Here is a 23,445-nt window from a genome sequence, read left to right on the forward strand (position 1 = left end):
TCAATGTTTTCGCGGGCGGCTACTGCCTGCCTCCCCGATATCCACATCATCCAGGTCGACGGGGAACGCGGCGCAGAGAGGGACCCGGAGGCTTCGGCGCATGGAAGCCAAGCGGGTCTCCGTTTCGGCGACTTGCCCACTTACTTCACTGTAGTATTTGTTGAGTTCCATCCTCGTGTGGATGATGGGGATGCCGACGAGCAGCGCGCACGTGGCAATCAGTGCCTTGGTCGGGTTCTTCTCAACTCCGGGCTTCACGTTCGTCGCTTGGTTGCAGATTTCCGTTTGATACTGGGTCGGCCGCGGGTTTTCCACCAGCATCTGGACAGTGCCGTCCGCGCCGGCCTTGCTGCTGAAAAAACGGCTTCTCAGAGCCGGGAATGAAGACGAAACGCCACTCCGAGCAGATCCAGAGACGCAGGGACGCATGAGCGCCCGGGCGGAAGCTGCCGCGACACCAGACAGCATTCTGTTTTACAAGTGGCAAAAACGAAACGTGGAATTGCAGCGAAAAGCGAAACTCCTCAGAGCTTCCCTTGCATGGACGCCCGAAACGACAACAGTTGGCGCGAGTCGAACTCACGCCGAATGCGCAGAATGACTGAGGATTCTTAACATGATACGAAACAAGAATGTGCTCCAAGTTTTCCGTGAGGACTGTCTAAACGCAAACTGGCTTTTCAAACAAAATGTGCCTGCATGCGCGAGAAAAAACCGCCTCAGAGGCCGTGGAACGTGCATTGTATGTCTCGCTTCTGTCGGCGTTTATTCGGCGCTGTTTTCTCTGCAGAACTAGACGTGCAGCGGCGGGCACGCCAGCGTCCAGCACCCAAGCTGCAACGACGACGTCGCTCCTTACTATTTTCCCATGCGAAATTTGCGTCTTTCACATTCATTTTCATTCGCTTTGGCACGGAGCGCCTCACAGTTCACTGAGCATCCTCTGGTCGTCAGATACCCACCTCGCTCCCTCGAAGGTGTTGCTAAGCTGCGCGTGCGTTTCGCGGCAGTGCCACGATGAAAACCGTAGATTTCCAGGGCTACGCATTTCGGAGAAGAGCAGGGGACATACAAGGCCTGAGAAGGGATACAGCACCTGATGTAAATAGAGGAGGAGGCGCACCCCCATAATGTGAAGACACTCCCTGGCGAGCCGCGCACAGCTGCCCTCAGTATTGTCACTGCCTGGCAGCGCATTCCTTGTCTACCGCTCGTCCTTTTCTTCTCTCTGTAGCCAGCCCGGCGGGACTGAAGATTCAGCATCACTCCGCTTTAGGACCCGTACAAGAAACAAGTCTCAGCTCAGCTGCAGCCTCTCCAGCGGCCCGAGTGAGAAAGTTGGGTCTGCGACTCTTTAGCAGAGTGTCACCGTACAAAGTCGACAAGGAAGCAGGAGGCAGTAGTCGATTTTCCTCCTGACGCCGAATAAGCACCCTGCTGCCACTGCGTAGCCGAGCTGGCTTTCTCTGCTGTGACAACCCGCCACACACGTTCTGAGCCCGCCCGCTGCTCTGCATTCCCACGCACACTCTCACGCACTGCTATGGCACGCTCACTTCTGACCTGGTGCACCGTAGAGCTCATAATGTCTGTGAGCGCGCCACCACAGAGATTCGCCTGAACCCCGCGCAGCTGGGTGAGTGACCAGTCTTCGCCGCCCTGCCCGCTCCGCGTCAATTTCTTTCTGAACCGCCTGCTTCTTCAAAGAGCGTGCTGTGTCTTCGCTGATGATGGCGTCATCCAGCGCTGAGACTGACCACCCGATGCGTTGAGTGGCTCGCGTGAATCGCAAGCAAACCCCGAAACCACAGGTGGCTCGCCCTCGGTCTCGCGGCGAAGCGAGCAGAACACTCGAGTCGTCGCTCTCAACGAAGCGGCTGGCGGACAGAGGTGACAGCGCAGCGTGTGTAGCTGAGTGTGAAAGTGTGTGGCGTCCTCGTGTGGCGCGCCGCGTGCGTCGTTGCCCCCGAGTTCCTCGCGTTCTCTGCGTGCCTCTTCTTAAGGGCCGACACGGCTTGACGTTTTACAACACCTGTCAAGAAGTTCTGCAGACTGCGGGCGTGAATGCGCTCGAGTGCAAGTCGCCACCACTGTTTCGCACTTTTCCCCGCCACTCTCCCAGCAGGCACCTTCCTCAAGTCATTCCCTCCTGAGCCTGCCCTCGCTACGGGCGAGAGCTCTTCGACGCGTCCACCTCTCAGGCAGACGCGCCAGGCCATCTAACGCAAGCGCAACAGAACCGCTCAGGGGCACTCGAGATCCAGATCTCACCGACGAGAGAGTGACCCTCCCTTCCACTGGCACACCCTTGCGCGTGCGTACATGTATCTAGAAGAAGAGAAAAGCGAGCGGTCTGCCTGAGACGTGCTCTTCGGCAGAGTCACCTCTTATCTGTGGAATGCTTTCAATTTGCAAGGACTCACCAGCCCTACTCGCTACACTGGCTCAGGCTGATACGCGCTCCACCGCCATACATCTGCTCTGGGCACGCACGGACCGTGTGCCGCAGCGGAGACTTGGCTGCTTCGCTCTCTCCCTATTCGTTTCGATGCGGAAGCGCTTTCGGCGTTCCTCTCTGGCGTCGCCGCTTGATCAGCTCGACAGCAGCCGCCAGCTTCGCGTTGGCCTCCTTCATCTGCCGCAGCACTGGCGACTTTGTTGCCGCTTCATTCCTGAATTTCCGCAGCACTTCCATGTCAATAATTCCTCCATTTGCGTTTCGGAGGGTCTGGAAGAGAGCCTGGGGCGAGAATGTGCCACCCGGAGGCTTCTCGTTTCTCTGTTCGGCCTCGAAAATCGCCGAGGGACCCGTGGAGTGCTCGGGCGGCACAGGCGCAGACGCCCGCTTCGCTGATTCATCATCATCGTCGTCGGAGATAGCGATTTCTTCCGGCTCGTCGTCCACGTAGATCGGCGCCGCGGAAGTTGTCTTTCTGCGTTTCTCTTCCGTGCGAGGCACGGTACTGGGCGGGAGGCGCCTTTTACCAGAGGCACCCGAGGGGGCTAGACCTCCTCGGTCGACCCGCCGAAGAGGCTCGGCAGACGAGGCAGACCTTGTGGCCTCTTCCGCGGGGGACGGCGACGGGCGCGGAGACGAACTCGCAGAGGAAGAGGAGGCGCGCGAGGCAGAGGCGGCGGACGGAGACACAGAGGAGGCGGAGGCTGAGGACGCCTGCGAAAGAACGGCCAAGGGAGACTGCGTGTGATCGGGCGGCCCAGAAGACGACGAAACAGAAGGCGGCGGCTGAGAGGCGGACGACCTCTGAGACGTCAGGCTCGCCTCGAGAGGCACCGTCACCTGCGTGTCCCCAGACGCGTTGCTGCGGGAAGAAAGAGATCCCGCAGAACCCCAGAGCGAGAGAGCCTGCGTTGCCGCGGATGGCAAGGAGACGTCCGAGCCAAGCTGAGATGCGTCGTGTTCGTCTCCGCGCCCTCGAGCTACCGTGCCCTCCCCAACTGAAGGGCCTGACACACGGCCGGGTTCGCCGCGCTCGTTCTCTTGAACCTGTCCATCAGGAGGGCCTCTTTCCTCGCTGCAGCTTCCTTTGGCTCGCGCTTCGCACGCTTCGCCTTCCGCTCGCCCTGCTCCTTTGAAGCCGCGTGCTTCTTCCTGGGACGCCCGCGCTTCGGCTGGAGCGTCCTCCGCGGCATTTCTGCTAGAACCCGCAGAGAGGCTGTCATAGGCACTCGGCGGACTGCCTTCCTCTCCGCTTGCGGCAGCTGCGGCACGCGCCGAGTCCGCTCCTCGGAGCAGGTCGAGGTTCGAGGCACTGCCGGCTTCGCGGTTTTTGCCGTCGCTTTGTTTCGTCGTCGCTACACTTGGCAACTCCGCGTCTCCTTCCCCATTTTCGCGGAGGTTCATGCTGCGCGCATCTTGGCAGAGGACGCTTCGCGCGGCTTCGCCGCCAGCCCCGTCTCGCAGTGCCTCATCCTTCTCTTCTCCGCTGCCACCCCCCTCGGTTGCCCGGGCGCTGTGTCCTACATGCTCGCTTCGCCAAGCCGCCAGCTCCCGTTCTTTTCCGCTGACGCTCGTCTGTGCCTCTGTGGCGCGGCCTCGCGCGCAACCCTGGCGCAGCGCGTCTTCACGCCTGGAAGAAGCAAACGAGGGGCTCGGCGAACAATCAGAGGAGAGCGACGATGAAAATCCACAGGCAGCGCGAGAGGTGGAAGAAGACTCAGGGAGGGGAGAGGAGCCAGACGGAGGAACCGCAGAGGAGAAAGAGGAAGGAGAAGACGACCACGGCAAAAAACCACGAGGCGCCGTGGCGCGCGACACCGCTGTCGGAGAGGAAGAAGGAGGACCAAGAGAAGGAGCGCCGCCAGACTCGGGCTCCTGCCGCGTTGGAAGGGACGAAGGCGCGCCGAACCGAGCCGCGGCGGCTGGGGCTGCGACAGGCCGGACAGCGGACGCCGCCCGAAGAGAGGAGACAGCAGTAACGCGAGCCGGGCTCGAGGAGACGGCGCTTGGAACTCCAGGCGACGCGGACGAAGCCGACCGAAACGAGGAGCAGGGCCGCAGCTGGCTTCTCGGGGCGTGGAGTGAGAAACCCCCAGCGTGGGCGAGAGAGCCTGAAAGAGTCGTCGGTTTAATCGCTGGCGTCCCGGCAGACATACGAAGCGAACTTCTCGCTGCGCCGAGCGGAGGCGAAGGCCCAAGAGGCGGCGGAAGCGACAGGGCGAGGCTCTGTTGCGGCAGCGGCGTGGAGACAAGAGGGTAGATGGCTGTGAGGAGGAGACAGGGAAGGGAAGAGGACAGCCCGCGCGCGATCCGTGGAGCCAGAAGGACTTCAAAGTAGCCCGCTGCAAACACACGCGTGCCGCACCGACAGGACAAAGGGGGCCGCTTAGAGAGCAAATGCACAGAGTGCCAGCCTGTGAAAGGTGCGCACGAAAACTGAAGGGGAGACACGCCGGAAGAGGAAGGGAAAACAGAACAGGAGAGGAGAGAGAAGAGCGCCAGCAGAAAAGAAAGTCGAGCCACAAGCACGCGACCACACACGGACGCGGAGAAGGTGCACGCTCTCCTTCCTCAACGTACATCTCAAGTTTCTCAGCTCGGCAAACAGATCGTCGATGTCCTCGGATGAGTAGAAGTCCCACGGAGCCCCAGTGCCCTTCCAGTTTCTCGCGATTAGCCACGACCAGAGGTCTTCGGTCTCCTGAGCCCTCGTTTTCCTTCTTCCCGCTTCGCCTTTCTTCTGCGCCTTATGGCGGCTCGAGCGCTCCAGGAGGACGCCGGAAGATGCGCTGTTCCCTTCTTCGTTCCTGCAGCTCCTCTCTCTAGCGTTCTCTCTTCCCTCCGTTGTGCCTGCACGGGCCTCTCCGCCAGGTCTTGCGGCAGACTCTGATCGGAGCGCGCAGCCCGTGGCCTCCTCTCCGAGTCGTCTCGCTTTCCTCTCTTTATCGCCTGTGACGCCCGCGCTGCCGGCGCCTCCTCCGTGGCGTCCGGCCCGTCTCACGTCCTCCGCGCCCCCCGCAGCTGCACCTTCTCCCACGGAGCGCCACGGCGGCGCTCGCAAAGGAAGCCGAGCTTCGCGGTAGCGACGACGCCCGACGCTCCGACGCGTCCGGCAAGACTTCCCGGTGCGCGCGGGCGGGGTCGGAGTAGGAGTCGGAGTCTGAGTCGGAGTCTGAGTCGGGGCGGCTTCACATGCCGAAGAACTGGAGCCCAGCGGCCACGGAGACTCAGCAGGAGACGGAGCCGCGCGCGGAGGCGGCGACGGGGACGCGCAGCCCCGTGAGGGGCGCGAAGTGGCGACACAAGCAGACGCAGAAGGTGGAGAGGGCGCACCAGAGACCGAGGCGCGAGAAGACGGGGGCTTGAGAGCTGCGAGAGCCGTGGACGCCCCGTCAGAGAGGAGAAGCAGAAGAATGTCGGGACGTAACTCGTGTCTGCAAACCTCCAAGAGGCGACACGGCAGGAATTCCGTGGGTCGAGACTGGACAGAAAAAGAAGTTGCTGGAAACGCGCGGACGCGCGAGCGCGACAGACTCAGAGCCGACGAAGAAGCAGAGGGAGCAGACGACGCGAAGCCAAAGGGAGAGTAGAACGAGACAGCCGAGGAGGCGGCGCAGAAAGGTGAAGCGCGAGACGAGAACGCAGGAGGCGCAGGAACAGGCGCCTCAGCGTACGAAGAAGGGACGGCGGTCAACGAACTCAGGGGAGGAGACGAGGACGCCGCCGCCGAAGAGGCTCGGAAGTCAGCGGACGACGCGCGGGGAGCGCCAGGAGAGACAGAAAGCGGGCGCCGCGTGGCGGAGTCCGCAGACGCGGGAGGAGCTGAGGAGGGCGGTGAGACGGACGCGACGGAGGCGAGGGACACCAAAGAGGAAGCCCTCAGAGGAGCCGAGGAAGAAGGACACGAAGGACACGAGCTACCAGAGGAGGGGTCGGAGGCGTTTTTCTCTGCATGCGAAGAGACAGGCAAGAGACTCAGTCGAGGTTCGAGTAAGGTCCTTGTCGGCGCGGCGCTCCGGCAGGCCAGAGGAGAAGAGAGATGCCTTCCTTCCTTCCTTCCTCGCTCTCCGTCGCACTGGACCGTCGCATCTCTGCCTCCTCCTCCTTCTCTTCCTCCCCCTCCTCTTGGGTTTGCCTCAGCGTCTGCTTCGTGTCTGCCTGCTTCTGCTCGACCTGCAGGCGGTGGGTCCTCTCTTTCTTCTTCCGCCGTGTATTTTGGGTCGGGTTCGTCTTCTGCCGAGGCGAACGCGTGCTCGCTCTCGAGGAGAAGCCTGTCTCGCAGTTCAATCAAGAGAAGGTCTTCGATCGCCTCTCGTATCCAGCCGCTCGTCGCCTTTCTCTCTTCCATCCTGTACGCGCGTTACCCGGCTCTGTACAGAAGGAATGACGAGGAGGAGCGCGCATCTTCCCTGGTGCCCAAGCCCCTGCTCATGCTTCATTCCCTTAGCCTCGAAGAGAGCGCCTATCCTTTGCCTTGTCTGCGCACGCCGGCGGTTTTGCACCCTCGCCTTCTTCGTTCGTCCTTCACAAAAACAGTCACAGCGTTAGTTTTCCAGTCTACATACCCCTCAAGAGCTTCGCTCTCAGCGCGACCCCTAAAGCCCCGCGCTTCCTCCTAGCCGCCGCTCTCTCTGTGCCGATTATTTCGCCGCTTCCAGTATGAATGCGACTTCCCCCCAAACAAGGAATGGAGGCCAGAATGGATGTAAGCGTTCCTGTCGCACCCAGGTGGTCTTCGAGAGAGCGGCTCTTCCCACGCCGCGGGTTGTCGCCCGCTCTTCGCAGCGCGCACACCACTGTCTCGCCCTTTCCATCGAAGTTCTCCTCGCCGTCGCAGCCCTGATTCAGGTGTTTGCGGTGAGCTCTTTGCTGAGAAAATGGACAGAACCTCGGCGCTGAGTGACAAGGCACACGAGTGGAGACTCCAAGGCGCCTCCGCTGCAGCAAGACACGCAACACCCGCCGCCCTGCGCGTCTGTTAGCCGCCGCATCTCCCTTCCGGGCCTGAGACCCCGATGAAGATTTCTCGACTGAGAGAAGATGAGCTCTTTCGTCGTTTACTTTGGAAGAAAAGCCGCTTCGCTCCAGGAACCAGGAGATGTGTGTCGCGGCTGGTGTGTCGCGGCTGGCTTCTTTGCTTTTCGGGCGTCCGCGAAAAGTGCTGGCCTCCGGAGGGGGGTGAGACTCGCCTGCTGAGTTGAGCCTTCACTCCGCGGCGTCTCTCTCGCCTCAGTTAGTAGAGCAGAGAAAACTTAAGAGCATGCAGCTCTCGACCTCTGGGTGCGAGACGAAGGAGGCGACCGCTGGAAGGATCGCAGCAAAACAGCGACAACGGCAAGCATCGCTGAGAGCGCGGCTGCGACGAGCACCGTTCCTTCTGCCTCGCAGTGACCTAGCGCAGCTGCTGTGCCGAGTCCGTCGCCTCGCGATCTCCACACGCGAGGTCCACGAGGCCGGAGAGAGGGAAATCTGTTTGACTCTGGGGAAAAATTGCAAAAACCTCGCCAATGCACGCCGGGCTCCTGGTTTCAGGGACTCTCTTTCTCTCCCCGGTGTGGCGGCACCCGCCAGCGGCCTTCTCCCACGCGGCAGCGAACGCGCGCTTCGTACGCTGTTCGGCGCAACCGATCCAGATGCGCAGGCAGCAGAGGCCGCCGCAGAGGCCGCCGCAGAGGCCGCCGCAGAGGCCGCCGCAGAGGCCTGCCCCTGGAGGAGTGCGAAAGCGTGAGTTTCGCTGGCAGAACGCGTAACTCGATGGAGTCTAGAGGCGTAAATCGGGGCAGAGGAACGCTGCAGCGAAGACGAGAGTCGCGCCCCTCGTCGTCTCTTCGCTCCCAGAGCGACACGCCGCACACTGGGGGTTGGAGAGCCAGCGAATCCGGGGAGAGAAAGAAAGCGAAAGTGTGTGGCACACAGGTGGGCACGTCAAGCGAGCGGAAGATCGGTGCCAGGAGAAGACGTGCGGCGAGTCTTCCTTTTCTGTTGTGTTCGTCTGCTGAGTGAATGGGCCGCTCAACGCCGATCACGGCTTCGCGCCAGTCTCGTGTGTCTTCTCTCTGCACGGGCGAAGAACTTGGGTTTTCTGTGACTTCTCTCCGGTGCCACACTTTCCCCGTGTTTGCTTTCTCGCCGTTTCGCCCCTTCGTGGTCGCTCTCCATCCGCCATCGGAGCCCCTCACCCGCACGTTTCCCCTCCGTTGCCTGCGTCCTCTTCTTGTCTCCACACCGTCGTCCGTCCTCCTCGTGTCTCTCGCAGCTCCGCGTTCGCCAAGCGTCTCCCTTCCTCTCTTTGACCCTTTCTCTGATTCTCCTCGTCTGGAGCTTCTGTCAGGCGCCTCGTCTCTTTCCGCCGTTCTGCCGGTCGCCCTGTTTTCTCCCTGCCTGTCTGTTTCGCCGCAGCATGGAGCCGCCGCGGAACTCCGGCGGGCAGGAAGGCTCGAGGCGGCGCACGACACCCTGCGGCGGCCGCGGAAGGCCCTCGAAGAGGCGGGAAGAGGACTCGGACTCCGTCGCGTCACTCGCCTCTACGCCCGGCTCGCCCCGAGGAGGCCGTGGCGCGTGGGTCGAGGCTCGCGCTGAGGCTCCGCGCTCCGCGTCGCCCTCGTCTCCGACCGCGGGCGAGACTCGCCGCCAGGCGCAGCCTGCCACGAAGGCACGGGGAGAGCGAGCGGCTGCGAGGGGGGACGAGCAGCTGTCGACCGCGGGCGCGAAGAGCAGGGCCGCGCGCGATCCAAGCCGGTCTGCAGGCAGCAGAGGCGCGGCGACCGCTGCCAGGCGCGGGAAGCCCGATTCGCAGTCTTTTGCCTCTGAGGACGACGAGGCAGGCAGCGAGGCAGGGGAGGACGACGAGGACGCGCGGAGCGCGACAGGCGAGAGAGCCAAGCTCGCCACGCGGGGCGATTCGCCGTCTGCACGCAGCTCCGACGCCGAGCACGCCTCCTCACTCTCCCTGCCAGCCGATGACAGGTTCCCCTCCCCGTATCCCTTCAAGCCTCCTGCCTCCTCCGCGCGGCGCGGCGCGCCTCCTCGCGCGCGCGCGTCCTCCGCGTCCAAGCCACCGGCGTCTCGGCGCATGCGTCAGCCTGCAGAAGACCGCGAGGCGAGCGTTGCGGCGGAGCGCGCGGAGAGCGAAACTCCGCGCTCCAGCTCTGCTGCGTCTTCTTCGACTCGGACGTCGCGCCGCACCCCCCCTGCAAGTGCCTCGGGCTCTGCGAGATCCGCGCCCGATGCAGCCGGGCTGTCCTCCGCCGCTGCAGCGGCCGCGTTTTCGTTTCCCGCCCCCCCTGAGGCGCCGCGCGGCTCCGAGACCCCACGGCTGCCTTCCTGGGTGGAGCACTACGTGTCGGTCTACTGGCGCTTCGCCTCGAGGGACTTGTCGCTCTCTGCGGCGCTGTCAAACATTCGCGGGCTGCTGCTGCAGGCCGCCGACGCCGCGGCGAGCGGCGAGCCACGCGACAGCGGAGACGCCAGCGAGGCGGCGGGCGCGGAGGGGGAGAGGCGCCGCGGCAAGAAAGGCCAAAAGGGAGCGGCGCGCAGCGCGCGAAAGGCGGAGGAAAGGAAGGAAGAGAAAGAAGAGGAAGAAAAAGAAACGGAGTGGACCGATTCGGCAGACGTCACGCCAGAGAGGCTGTTGGAAGTCGTCTTCCGCCAGGCCCTGCACCTGTGTCTGTCGCTACCGAAGCTGCCTGAGCGCGAGGGCGGGCGGCTGTGCGCCTTTTTCTACCGCACGCTGGCAAAGCTCGACGAGATGACCTTCGAAGAGCGACGGAAACGCGCCCACGGACTCGCGAGCCGAAGCGCGGCGGCTGGAAGGCCGAGCGAGCGCGACGGAGAGGGGGGGAACGGGGGGGAGACCCCGCGCACCTCGGGGGAGGAAGAAGAAGATCCGCGAGCCGCGCAGGAAGAGGCAGACAAAGCCACGCGGTACAGATTCGTCGAGGTAAGCAGGCGCAGCGCTGCAGTCTGACCCGGTTTGGCGTGATCAGAGTCGCCCGGCTGTTGGCCTGTCTTCTCGCTGTGCGGCACGGATCCCGTTTCTCGCGCGGTGCGCCCTGGATGGGGTCGCTCCTTCTTTCCTTGTTTTGGCGCCCTGTCTGCGGTTTCTCCTCTCTCCGGTCTGTCTGTCTGTGGTGCTCTTCTGCGGTCCAAGCGATCCACGTTCCCTGTGTTTTTCGCCTTGTTCTTCCTGCCGTCTGCCGCTACGCTCGCGTGCGCCTCCGCGCTCGACGCCGCGTCTGTCAGCTTCGTCGCCCCTCGCGCGGCCGGCAACCGCCGTTTGGCACCCCTCCGTCTGTTGCTTTCCTGCGGGTGAAGTTCATAAGTTGCGGCTCGTTCTTACCGTGACCTCACGCTTCCCTGCGTCAGCAGCTCGTCTGTCGGCTTCCGCACCGGCCGCTTGCGCAGAGGGCGCAGGCGGGCTGCGTCGCCTGCGCCACTCCTCCGCGAGGAGCCGTTTTAGGGCCTCGCGACTCACGCAGTCTGGTTTTTCGGCTCTGCGGACTTTCAGGCTCTGTGGTGTCGGCTGCTGCCTCAACTCCTCTGTCGCTCGCGCGCGGCGCGCGTCGGCGTGTGCTGCTTCCTGCTTCAACTCGTCGGTTGGGGCAGCGGCGTGGGCATCGAGGTTGCCGAGAGTCTCCAGCAGATGCACAGACAGATTCTTCTTCAGCTGCTCGGAAGAAGCAGAGAAGCTGCGACCCGGCGCATGGCGCTCCTTCTGCTCGAACACTTCCAAACACCGCAGGTCCGGCGCCGCAACGCCAACTCCTAGATGCATCTGTATACGTGTATGTATGTGCTTGTGTAGTTGTATTTACGTATGCAGATGCAGATGGATTGAGAAGACAGCCTTGCGTGTTCGCTTTTTGCTTCAGTGTGCCGCCTTTTTCTATGGAGTGCGCACAACGACCGTGTATACGGGACAGCATGCAGGAGGTGTCTCGAGCGGCCTCCGTCTGGCTGTTTCGCCTGTAATGCATGCTTCATACATGCGGCGATGTTCGTCTTCAAATGTCTCTCGGTGTTCACAGCTTGGCCTGCCCAGAGTTGTCACAGACTGTCTGTTGCGAGAGGGGTTCGTTTCCCAGCGGGGCAAGCTGTAGAGTCCTTTGCGGTCGTCTGCGTTGCTTCTGTTTTCAGCCGTCCTGCGTGGTGTGGCGCGCCTTCTTGGGGCACCTGACGGACGAGGCTCCGGCCGTGCGTCGCGCGGCAGTCTCTCGCGTTCTCCTTCTGCCTCTCTCTTCATTCGCCGAGTCTGAAAATCACTCGCCAGAGACGCTGGAGTTCGCGGCCTCGGTCGCGCAGCTTCTCGCGCGACGGGCGTTCGACGCTTCCGCCGACGTGCGCGCAGCGGTCTACCGCAGAGCTGCAAAGTGAGTCTGAAGTTCGTTCCTTCCTCCTTCACCTTCTCTCTGCTCTCGCGCGGACGAAGCAGAGATCTAAGCGAGGGAGAGAGCTTCTCGAGGCGCGTCGAGATGCCTTTGAAGGTCCATTCTGCCGCACATGCGCTGCAGGATGCCATTCTAGCGTATCTCACTGCGGACTCCCGGGGGGAGGGGGGGGGGAAGGGACGGGGGAGGAGAGAGAGAGAGAGTCGCCGTCAGCTTTTTTCATTTTTTATGGAGGAGGCACGGAGGGCAGAGCGTTCGCGCTTCCCGGGTCGCCGATGTTTGCGTGTTTTCGCAGCAATGACAACTCGTTCTCCGTCGAGCAGAAGAGCCTGTTGATCCTCACGGGCTTGAACGACAAGGCGAAGGGCGTTCGCGAGTTGTGCAGTCGCGCGCTGCGGCGCTGGGTGCAGCTTCGGCAGCCTCAGGAGGACGCTGAGAAGGAAAAGCCAGGCGATGGAGTCGAGGCGAAGCGCGCTGAGGGAGACGAGAAGGCGCGGGCGGCCCCAGCGCAAGCGGCGCTCCCGTCGTCGCCCGCCGGGGCGGAGGGCGAGAGCCGGGCGGCCTGCGATAAGGCGCCGGAAGGCGTCGGCAGCGGAGACGGCGCGGAGAGGGAGAGCGAGGCGAAGAGCGAAGGCGACGCGGAGTTCGTGGCGTTCGCTGAGTGCGGACTGCATCTTCTCGTTGACCAGCTCATGGACGGCATGCCCTTCAACGAAACGGCAATTGAAGTCCTCGTTAAAGAGCTCCTCGTGCGCTATCCTCTCGACTGCCGACTGGATCTCCTGCGCGCGATTCAGAGAGACGGCGGGAAAAACCTCTCCAAGCTGAGTGCATCCGGCCTCCTCATCCTCAGGGTATACATGCAGACAGTCGCGTCGGAAGAAGAGAGGTGAGGCAGAAAGTCATACACAGAATAAACACGAAAAAACTCGCGCATGCAGGCTTGTGAAACGCTGCGCCCTCGAGCCGCTATGCGCCGCATGATTGCCCCCTTCCCCGCCTTCTTTGAGACTGCGGAGCACGTGTCTATCCTCCGGCGTTTTTCTTCGTGCCCAAGCGCCTCTCCACTTGCGCGAGTCCTCTCTGTCGCCACCTCCGGTCCGTGTGGATACTGTTGGGCTGCGCTTTCCAAAGCTTCTCACGCTGCCGACGGGATCTTCTGCATCTCGAGGGCGCCGCCGTCAGCCTTGCCTCGCTTCGCCACGCTGTCTGCTTGCGGCCGCAGGTTTCGCGTTTGCTTGTTGACCAACTACGCGCCGCTGAGCTGCAGCACCAGAAAGCATCCATCCTCGAATTGGTAGCACAGCGTTGCAAAACATATTTCTTTAGGGTGTGCGGCTCTGCGCAGAGGTAACCTGGACGTTCCCGAGCTTCAGCAGTTGCTCGTCAAGCTGCTAGCCGCGTGCAGACATCGAGAAGCAGAGCAGAAGAAAGAGGCTTCTCACCTCGCAGCCTTCGCGCACAGCGACCCCGAAAAGGCGGCCAAGCTTGACCTCTTCCTGCAAGACAGCGACAAGGTGAGTGAAAGACGAACTCGTGCAAAAAGCGGCATTGCGCGATGTGGGCTTTCTTCTCAGTAGTTCGCTTGCACCGTCCCTTCTGGCGTGTCTGTGGCATCTCGCCTCGTTTCCTTCCTCCTGGCTCTCTCTCCTTTCTCTCTGTCTGCCGTTCGCAAAGCTCGACCCCCTTCGATAGAGTCTGCATGTCTCTCGCTCTCTCTGTCTCTGTGTCTTCCTATCTCCCTCTCTCGCGCTTGCACACACACCTGACACGCGTCCCTCCCTTCCAGCGTTTCCTTTCTCTCTCGTAGCTAGCGTGACCTGCTCAACTGATTTCGCTTCCGCCTTTTTTCTTTTTTCTTTTCTTTTCAGCACCTGCTGACGCTGAACGTGTGCTTGCGTCAGCTCCTTCTTCTCGCGTGCTTCGTGGACATCGCAGAGCAGCAGCAGGCGAGACTCCTCGACGAGGCATGCGAGCAGATTCTTCTCAAAGTCCCTCTCGGTGAGAATCGAAAAAAGTAATTGTGGTCGTAGCTCTCATACGCAAGCGTTCCCAGCTTTCCTCACCGAAATCGAACAACTAGGACACGCTCCGTGCAACGATATTCCCCCATGTATCTGTATCTGTATATCTGTATACATATATATATATATATATATATATATATATATATATATGTACATATCTATATATTGATATATATCTACATATACTGATAGATAGATATGAAATCAAATGCATATGCGTATTTGCGCGTGGGTACACGTGGGGCGTGCCTTCTTTCGGGCATGGTTTTCTAGAATAATTCATGTGTGTATGTGTAGATCGAATGAAGCCATTCTGGGGGTGCTGGCATGCATGCGTTCAAGTCTTTTTTTGACAGCTTTTCGGTCTACTTTTTTGTTTGTTTAGTCGACTGCGCACGCCTTTTGGCATTCAATCTGGATCCGTTGGAGACGCGCATCGCGCCGCTGTCCCCCGGCTTCGGCGGCTCGGCCTCGACGCCGAATTGCCTCTCGTCCTCCATCGGCAGTGCGCTTTGGCCAGGTAGGCGTTCGCTCGCGTGTCTCTGCCCTGGCGTCGTGTCTCTCCCGCTTGCCTAGTAGGAGCTGCGCAGGCAGACGGGCGCAGCTGGCTCCGCCTGCGCTTCTAAACCCTCACTTCGCCGTCTGCGGTTTGCGCGCTGCTCCCGCTCACGACCGTCGTGTCCAGTGCACTACCAGAGCGTAGTTAAGACTATAACTATTGTGGATGTAGAACCAGTTGAACACCACGTATTAACAAAACACAGCCAAACAGGGTAATCTGGTATCCTTCTGGGCGTGACGCTGGAACCGCGGTTTCGTGGCTTTCCACGCGAAACCCTACATCCGAATCCTGCGTGTGTGCTTCGCAGGCTACTGGCTGCGCTGCTCGGCGCTCGGGCCTGCGTACAGCTGCTCCGACGGCTTCAGCGCCTTCTGGAGGGCCGTGGCTTCACGCCGCAAAGCAAAGAGGCGCTTGCGCGGTCGCAAGAGCACGAAAGCGCTTTCTCAGCCCGAGTCTGCACGCTGATCGCCGAAGTCCGCGAACCGCTCGATGGTAACAGTTCAATCGGCAGCTGTGCAAAGCCCTGACCGCGTGATGCAGAGACACACGTGGCGCGGCCCTCGCGACAACCTCGCGGCTCTCGGCGTTAGTCTCTGTGACTCCGCGTGCGCCTTGGTTTCGAATTTCACCCCTTCAAGTCTCGGTTTCGGCTCCTCTTTGTGCCTTTATCTGCTCGTCCAAAGTGCATGTGCAAACATCGACGGGTATGCCCGCCTAGAAATCTCTCTCCGAATGATTGCTGTAAGGATCTCCCGGTGTGTTTTAGCATTCGTGTATCGCAGAAACCGTCTGCATGCCTCTCGTCCCGCTCCGTGGCTGCGTCGTTTTCCGCTTTACAGTTTCCTGCGAGGACGCGAACGTCATGGCGTCGCTGTGGACGAATGCGGAGGAGTTGGATCCGCTGACGCTTCCAGTGGGCGCCTCGACGATGCTGACGCTGCAGGAGCAACACGCAGCGCTGCTTCAGGAGCTCGCAGGTTTGCAGCAGAAGGCGCGGGACCTCTTTGAAGTGTCTTCGTCGTTCCGCGCGTCTCAGGACGCTGCCCTCGAGAACGACGGCAAAGGAAAAAAAAACGCGCGCGAAGAAGGCCAGGAAGGCCGCGCCCACATGGCGCAGGCTGTTCAACAACAAATCAGACTCACGCAAAAACAGTTCCAAAAGACTGCGGAACTCGCTCTTGTCCTCAACAACGAGCTGCACACAGTAGGGAACGGCACACGCAGCCGACTAGAAGGCCAGCGCGGCTCACGAGCCCATAAACCGGACCCCGATGCTTACATCCATAGATACATCTACATATATCTTATCTATATATATGTATCTGTGAAATGTTTCTGTCTTTTGTGTGTGTCTGTAGATTTTGTGTTCACGTGCGCGCTAAAATGCGATGCACCTATATGCGTATGTATGTACGTGCATATACCCATGTATAGTGTTGTGTATAAGGATACGCATGCGGTGCAAGTAAGGGGCGGGTTGGGCAGTTCTCGTACCATCTGTCTACGGGCTCCGCGTCACTTTTTTCTCTCGTGAGTTTTTCTTGGAGTCCTTCCCCTGCGTCGCGGCGCCTCCTTTGCTCTGCCCCTCTCTCTCTGCTTCGCTGCCTTCTCGCGGGGTGTGTATCTTGCTGGCGTGTTGTTTTTTCTGACTTTTTTTCTTAAGATCCGGGTGGTTTCGCTCTCGGCGGGCGGCCCTTTGGTCTCGGTTTTCATCTGCGTCTGTGTGCGGCTGCGGGCTCGTTGTTTCAGCGCTGGTTTCGAATTTCGTGCGTACTGGACGCGTTCTTCGCGCGGTCGCAGAGCAACTGCACCGTGGATCCTGCGCTTTCTGACATACCTTCCTCGACGCTGCTCCCGGCACTCGAGTTTTACTGCAACGGGGCGGAGGCCTTCTCCTTCTGCGTGACCGCTTGCTGCTGCGAGGCCTGCTGCTCCGCGGGCGGCGCGAGCCCCGCGCGCAAAGCTGAAGAAGAGGAAGACGAGGGGGAGAGCTTTTCCACGTGCTGGAAGGCTCGCGACCCCCGCCTGCAGGAGGCCGCGCTGCAGATTCGCGGGCGCGCGGCGCTCCACAGCGACCTCTGCGAGGTGGTAAGTCAGCGAGCGAGCAGCGCGAGCAGTCGCGCGTCGGAACAACGCAGACGAAACGAACGCGAAGCTGCGCCGCAGCAGCACGGACGGGCGCAGGGCGAGTGCCCATGGAAAGACAGGCTTTGCGAGTTTCCCGCAGGCAGGCTCACAGAGGACTACTGCGCGGCAATCGACGGGCAGGTGCACACATTAATCCCATCTCCGGCGGGGCTTCAGTGACAAGCGAGCCCTGAAGAAGTTATATTCATCGATCTCTCCGTCACGCCAGACCTATATACATACATACAAACATACATACATACATACATACATACATACATACGTACATACATACATACATACGTATACACACATACATAAATATATACATACATATACATACATATGTATGTATATGTATGTTTCCTGGCTTTTGGGCTTGGACTATGCGGCATGAGGCTCTTCTGTTCACTTCACGTGCGTCGTCGGGATGTGCGGACGCCTGTGTTCAGCTCGTGACCAAGTCGCTGGGCTGTTTCTGCCTCCTGAGCACGCGGCATTCCGAGGTTGCGAAGCAGCTCAAGGCCTATCACGTGTCCCTCCTCGCGAGTCTCGGCGAGCTGCAGGCGACGTCCTCCTTCCTGCATCAGCAGATTTCGCTGCAGCAGGCATGGCTCTTGGAGAGCCGCGAACGCCAGGAGAGACTCGCCCGACGCGAGCGCCGCCTGCTCCAACTCCTCTCTGAAGACGACGAGGCGCGCGCGCGCGAGGAGGAAGAAAAGATGAGGCCGAAGGAGGGTCGCCGGAGAAAACGCGAAAAGACGCAGGAGGAGCGATCGCGGGAACTCGACGAGGCCCGACGGGGGGTTGCCGAGGCAGCCGCAGCCAGCAGCGAGGTCTCAGAAGAATGCGAAAAAATCGCTGCGCAGATCCAAGAAGTGAGCCACACAGGCCTCGGCATTAACTCGCCCTGAAATGATTGGTTTCGCTCTACGGAAGGATGGCGACGGGCTCTCGTCGCCATGCATGTGGACAGGGGCACGCACCTCTCCCGCGGAGTGCGCGTTTCCCGTTTTCGCGTCGTCGTTCAGCAGTTTGTAGCGGTCCTGTCTGGCGTGATCTGGAGTGCGATGTGCTCTCCTGTTGCGTGTGTGGCGCTTCCTTCTTTTTTCGAGTCAACGAGCGTCGCCTCGCTTTGTATTTACATTGCCCCGTTGCTGCGTTTTTTGCTTTTCAGCTGGAGAGCGCCTTCACGTCGCACATGCTGCGCTGCGAGCTCTACGTCTGCTTCCTGGGCGACTTGCTGCTGTCGCACCCCGCGCTGCTTCAGAGTGAGGCCGCGCGCCAGGCGCCTCCCGCGTCGCAGGGCGAGGGCGCCGAAAAGTCTGCCTCTCTGCTGAATCTGCTTTGGCACATCGCGACGGGCGAGGAGGCCTCCACGAAGCAGCTGCAGAGCATGACCCTCGCGGTGCTGCTGAAGCTCCTCGTCCTCCCTTTGGCAGAGGATGAGCGCGACGCGGGCGGCGCGGAGCGAAATGAAGACAAGGCGCAGGTCGACGCGGCGCTCACGCAGCTGCAGCGCGTCGCGGCGGATCGCCTCAGAGTCCTGATGGAAGTCGTCTACCTGCAGCCGACTCTCGAGAGCGGCACGCGAGAAGTCATGAATTACGTAAGAGAGCGCCGCCGTCTGAGGGGGGGGAGGGAGGGAGGGAAGAGGTGGGAGGGGGGGGGGTGCGCATCCTCGCATGGACGCCTTCACGTGTGAGCGCCCCTGCACGCAGAAGAGCGAAAAATGCAGCTTCGGGCTGTTCAGCCACCCAGGCGCCTCGAACCAACGACGCGCGAGAGCCGCGCTCAGAATGGATTCTGACCTCTCGGTCGCCAGTGGCGTCGGCGACGCAGCGCATGCAGGAAACGCGGTCCCTGCAGGAACGCGCGAAAAGAGGAAGTCTAGCAAGTTTTCGCCGCCAGAGTTTCGCCGAGCAGCTCACGGGACTTGAGAGAGCGTGGTCGCCTCTGTCGATTCCAAAGCTGTGCATGCGTCTGCTAATATATACGTAGGCATTGTGCGTGCGAGTGCCTGATTCGGATCTCGTTTTGCGAGATTCTAAGTGACACAAACGAGAATGGAGAAGCTTTATGGCGGCGAAGACCCCAGTTTTCTCGCGGCAGACGAGCATCTCCTGCGTTTGAGGCACGCCAGCGCGTTAAGAGAAGGCGCTGCGTCTCGCAGTGCACCTGTAGACCTCAGTTCTCGTTGCCACCCTCCCTACCTCCCTCCCCCCCCCCCCCCCCGCCCCCCACCCTGCCCCTGCCTGGATGCCGCCCTTGTCGGGTCACGCGCTTGACGCGTGTTCAGTCGTTAGGTTTTCGTGTGTGATCCTTGCATCTGCCTCTGCGGTCTGTGGTGTTCGCAGGTTCATTCTTCGTCCGTGTGGGGTTACTCGGCAGACACGAAGTTGTTGTGCTTCACGATTTTGCAGTGCTTTGCGTCGCCACTTCTGCCCGCCCCGAGCGCGCGGACAGCCTTCGGCGCGCTCTTCGGGGCCTGTCGCCACCTTGCGGCTCACGGGCTTCGCGGAGTGTTTTCGCTGCACCTCACGCTGCAGCAAGAGCGACGGAAGACGCGCGACGTGGTCTCGGGCGCGGTCGCCGTCGCGGGGGGCGAAGAGGAGCTTCTTCGCTTCCTCGAGGAAGTGGCGGGCACGTCGCTCGCCTCGACTGCGTTCTGCCCCGACAGCGGCGCCCTCCTCCCTCCCCTAGCCAAGATGGGCAAAGACCTCAAGAAGCTCCTCCTCTTCATCGTCCGCGTCTTCCGCCACGCCTGCTTCGCGTTCGCCGTCGCCAGTCTCGGCGGGGACTGCGGCCTCGCGAGGAAGCGGCGCGACGCCGAGCGCCTTTCTTCCGCGCCGGCTGAGAGTGAAGCCGAGAAGGCTGGGGCGAGCGCGACGCGCGAGACGACCGAGGACGAAGGCACCCGAGAGGCGGGTGCGGAGAAGGAAGCCTGGAATCAAGCGAAGGAGTACGTCACACGGTACCTGGAGCTCTTGATTGTGCTTCTTCTCGTGGCGGAGGAGTACCGACGGCCTCTTCTCCTGCTGCAGGCGTCTTGGCGCTTCTTTGACCTGGTCAGCTTCGCGATCTCGGGATGGGTGGAGGCCCCTGGCGGGGCGGCCGAGCACGCTGGGCGCGCAGATGAACCGAAAGCCGAGAAGTTCAAGTCCCTTGTCGAGATTCACGCCGCGTGCGACGCACCAGGATGTCTCACGCTTCTCGTTGTCGTTCACCGCCTTCTCCGTAAGTGCTGGAGGCGCAGCCTTGTCCTCTAAGGTTGCGGAGTCTCTCGTGTTTCCTTCCTGGCGTTTGTGGGTCGATTCGCTCAAATGCGAGAATGCGTTGTGCAGGCGAGAATCTTTCTTGCCGTCTTCGTCTTGCGGTGGTGTCCCTCCCTCATTCCTTCTGTCGTTGCTCTGCAGCGCCCTCGCATCCGTTCTGCTCCGACCTTGCATTCGTGCGCCTGCGCCTCCTCTTGGAAGGCTAATGCGCGGGCCCTGAAGCGTAGCTGACACCGGGGGAGCGTGTGTGTGTGTGTCGCGGTTTCAGGCGATCTGCTTGAGTCCGTGCGCAGCGCCTCATGCGAGGCGTCGCTGCGCAGCGCGTCGAGCTGCCGGCAAGTCGAGAAGACTTTGTTTGACAGCCTTGAGAAGCTGCGCGCGACGCTCTTGGCTCTCGCAGCTGAGCACGCCGCGGAGCTCTCCCCCCTCGCTTGCGAATGCGAGGAGGCCGAGAGGCGCGCGCAGACGGACGACGAGGCGCCAGGCGCCGGCGAGCTCGAAGGCGCGGCGAAGAAGCGGAAGGAGGAGAAGATTGCGCGGCTAGTCAAGAGTCTCCTCGAGCGAGAGAGCTGCGCAGATCTCGCACAGAGAATGAAGGAAAGCCATCACTACGCGGTGCAGGAGCAAATAGCTGCAGAGAGCGAAACTGTAAGTCCCTGTCTGCTCCCGACTGTCTTATCTCTCAACCGGAGTCACCTTCAGAGTTCAAAGAACTATAGTGTCTTCGTTCATTCGCTTTCAGTTATACAGTTCTGGATCGTAATGCATGTGTATGGAGGCGATAGCTACTTATAGTGTGAAAATACGAGAAATTGCGTAGCCATGGTCTTGATGTTTTCAACGTCTGCCTTGCACGGAGCGACGCCTGGTTCTGCTTGTCCTGACTGTCAGGACGACATCTGTTTCTACCTGTCCTCAGGCTTTCGTATCTCCGTCTGCTTCGCGTTTCTTTCTGGCGTCGTTCCCTCCGCTTCCCTCCGGTCTCGCCTCTTGTCGTTTGTGAGTTCGCCTGAGTGTATCTCTCCCCTTCGCGTGCCGTTTTCCCTCGCTCGTGCCGCGGCATTGCGTCTGCTCCTCTCTCGCTCTTCAGTTTTGTGTCCATTTCGCTTGCGTCTACAGTGCCTCCGCCGTTTTGCCGCCTGTCTCTCACGCGTTGACGCCAGCTACGCTGTTTTTTTCGCGTCCTCAGTTCTCGTCCCCGTTTCTCACTTTCCCATTCGCGGCGCTCGACGCGCAGCTCGCCGCGCTGGCTGCGCAGGAGACGCTGCAGACGCGTCAGCGGAAGGTGGCGGCCCGCGAGCGACGTCTCGAGGAAGGCGACCTCGAGAGCTCGGAGGACGAAATCGAGGACGCGCCGGCGCGGAGAGTCTCCGCGCCGCGCAGATGCAAACAGGAGCCTAAGCCAACGCTCTCTGCGCACCCCCGGAGGCGAGGGAGACGCGAAAGCGAGGACGAAAGCGAGGCGACGTCGAGCGAAGACGAGGGATACCAAGAAGGCAGCGCCAGCAGCGGAGAGAGCCAGGAGGACGGGCGACGCCGAGACCGGCGAGCTGTGAGGGAGAAATCGCCGGCAAAAAAGCACAGCAAAAAGGCCAAGTAAGTGCACGATCGACGGAAAAAGAAGACGCAGACGTGCTTGCAAAACTGTTTGTCTAGCAGGGACCCTTAAAAAGGCCCCCGCGTATTTCTCGACACATATATGTACATATATAGATGTAGGTAGTGAGGCAGACTACAGGCGGCGAGACACGCTCGTCTGAGCTCTCTGTGTGCTTGGTAGGTCTCGCACTATTCGCCTGTCTAAAAGTATACAATCGAGTAGGCGTTTTCTCTTGAGGTTCGATCACGTTTGCGCCAGGCAGCAGAGACTCAGTGCACTGACGGGGGAACAGGCCGCGATCGACGGGCGTTTCTAGCTTTTCTACTGTCGGTGGACTCAGGAGAGACGGCGGGCGAACCGCGGCAGACGACAGCGAAGGGGCAAAGCGAACAGCAGCTGCGCGGCGAGTGAAGCTCGAGAGGCTGTAAGCGAAATGAAGCGTCGTTTCGGCTCACGTTGGCTCAGAAGAGCGGTGCGTATGCCCCTGGCTGAGGCGCCTAGGTCTCTCTGTGTGCTGCGATTCCTTATGTCAACGCCTCGTAGGCAAACACACGGAGACGAGGGCAGGACATCAATGCCGCCGCGTCTCCGACCCTGTGCACATATGCTGTCGCTCGATGTGACGCCCTAACTGGCTCTCTCTTCTCTCCTATCCCTCTGTGTAGAGGTCTGTCGTTCTTCGGGGGGAGGGGGAGGGGGGAAACACAACGGATGCCCTGATGACTTGCCCTTGGCTGTCGGTGCACCTGTGAGGCTTCACTGCGTCTTACCTACTCCCGCGCGCGCCTCGGGACGGATAGCCGCGATGAGTTTTTTTTTCGTTTTAAGTAGGTTTTGTCTGTCGGTATCTCCGTCGACTTCACTCGTCCCGTGTGGCGTCATGGCTCTTCAGGGTTCATTCTCTTGCGAACGGTCTTTCTTTTTTTTTGAGTGTTCGTTTCGTCTGCGCAAGCGTACATCGTAGTCGAGTCGCTGCTTTTTTCGCTGTTTTGCGCAGGTCCAGTTCATCGGCGGAGAGTGCGAGTGGCGCACGTCTGCGGAGAGGCAGGAAGCGGGAAGGTGAGAAAGGGCGCAAATAGAAAGCTTGGTTTCGTGTTTCATGTTTATTACACGCCTATCTCTGCGCTGGCAAAGAGGAGACTCTGAGCGGTGCTTGCGCGACGATCAAACCATCTTAGTCGCTAGAGACTGTGAATTCAGTCTTCAGATCGAGGAGAACCGATGCTCTGTGTGCTGCAGTCCTGGTAGCCCGCGTCCGCGAGCACTCACTACGAGCTTCCCGAATAAAGCGTGTGGTACTGTCAGTTTCTCGATGCCCGCACGTGACTGCGTATCGGCGCATATTTCGTCGACTCTTCATTATTATCGCAAACGGGCCGCTTCCGGGGAAAGGGGGGGGGGGGGGGTTGGGGAAGGAAGCGCTGTGATCGCCTTGTAGAAACCTGGATGCAGAAGCAAACAGGTGTGAGTTGGAAAAGTTATATTTTGTTCCGTATAGCGTTGCAGAAGTCGCGTTTTGTCGAAGTTTTCTGTCGCAGAGGACGAAGAGAGCTTCCGCTCGGCCTATTCGTGGAGGAACGACGGCGACGACAGCGTCTCGGAGCGCGAGTGAGGCGAGCGAGAGCGCGCAAAAGCTGATGCAGAGCGGACGCCGCGGAGGCGAAGCAGGCAAGAGAGACGAGGCAATGAGCATCCGAAGATAGAAAAGCAGAGAGAATCGCAAGAGAGCTGTGAAATCCTGCGCAGAATGCTGATGCGACGGGGGCGGGTTGGTAGAGGATGCACGAGTTCCGAGGAGAAAAGTGAAGAGAAAATGAAGTTATGGAGTGTGGCTCCTGTCCTCGGGGGTTTTCGGAGGCGCATGCCAGCCGCCGGGGTTCCGTTCAGTTTTAGTAGCTTTATGTGAAAGTTTGCAGTGTTACCGCCTACACTTGAGCTTGCGCGTGATAGCTGTGGGCGGCAACATGATGCAAGTGGGCGGCGGGGTGGCGCACCACTGTCAGCAGGGTA

The 23,445-nt window shown here is 60.7% G+C and overlaps 4 protein-coding genes across 4 annotated transcripts; 2 read left to right on the forward strand and 2 right to left on the reverse strand.

Moving 5' to 3' along the window:
- BESB_073310 (uncharacterized protein) lies at positions 1 to 468 on the reverse strand (the record flags this gene model as incomplete). The annotated part of the gene is made up of 1 exon (XM_029365704.1): positions 1 to 468. The coding sequence occupies one exon, from the start codon at positions 466 to 468 to the stop codon at positions 1 to 3; it is 468 nt and encodes a 155-aa protein (XP_029218188.1).
- A 2,068-nt stretch (positions 469 to 2,536) lies between these two features.
- Positions 2,537 to 6,806, reverse strand: BESB_073320 (uncharacterized protein; the record flags this gene model as incomplete). The annotated part of the gene is made up of 2 exons (XM_029365705.1): positions 2,537 to 4,800; positions 5,039 to 6,806. 2 exons carry the CDS (start codon positions 6,804 to 6,806, stop codon positions 2,537 to 2,539), a joined length of 4,032 nt encoding a protein of 1,343 aa, XP_029218189.1.
- A 311-nt stretch (positions 6,807 to 7,117) lies between these two features.
- Positions 7,118 to 8,186, forward strand: BESB_073330 (uncharacterized protein; the record flags this gene model as incomplete). The annotated part of the gene is made up of 2 exons (XM_029365706.1): positions 7,118 to 7,315; positions 7,692 to 8,186. 2 exons carry the CDS (start codon positions 7,118 to 7,120, stop codon positions 8,184 to 8,186), a joined length of 693 nt encoding a protein of 230 aa, XP_029218190.1.
- Positions 8,187 to 8,858: 672 nt separating this feature from the next.
- BESB_073340 (uncharacterized protein) lies at positions 8,859 to 23,047 on the forward strand (the record flags this gene model as incomplete). Its single annotated transcript, XM_029365707.1, has 18 exons — positions 8,859 to 10,397; positions 10,965 to 11,198; positions 11,594 to 11,826; positions 12,140 to 12,733; positions 13,193 to 13,361; positions 13,716 to 13,861; positions 14,257 to 14,391; positions 14,741 to 14,925; positions 15,273 to 15,637; positions 16,183 to 16,521; positions 17,013 to 17,438; positions 17,738 to 18,169; positions 18,918 to 19,797; positions 20,104 to 20,483; positions 21,025 to 21,431; positions 21,776 to 21,859; positions 22,433 to 22,494; positions 22,974 to 23,047. 18 exons carry the CDS (start codon positions 8,859 to 8,861, stop codon positions 23,045 to 23,047), a joined length of 6,684 nt encoding a protein of 2,227 aa, XP_029218191.1.
- Between the last annotated feature and the right edge of the window lie 398 nt (positions 23,048 to 23,445).

Source organism: Besnoitia besnoiti (assembly GCF_002563875.1).
Source record: "Besnoitia besnoiti strain Bb-Ger1 chromosome Unknown contig00007, whole genome shotgun sequence".
Classification (NCBI taxonomy): Eukaryota; Apicomplexa; class Conoidasida; order Eucoccidiorida; family Sarcocystidae; genus Besnoitia; species Besnoitia besnoiti.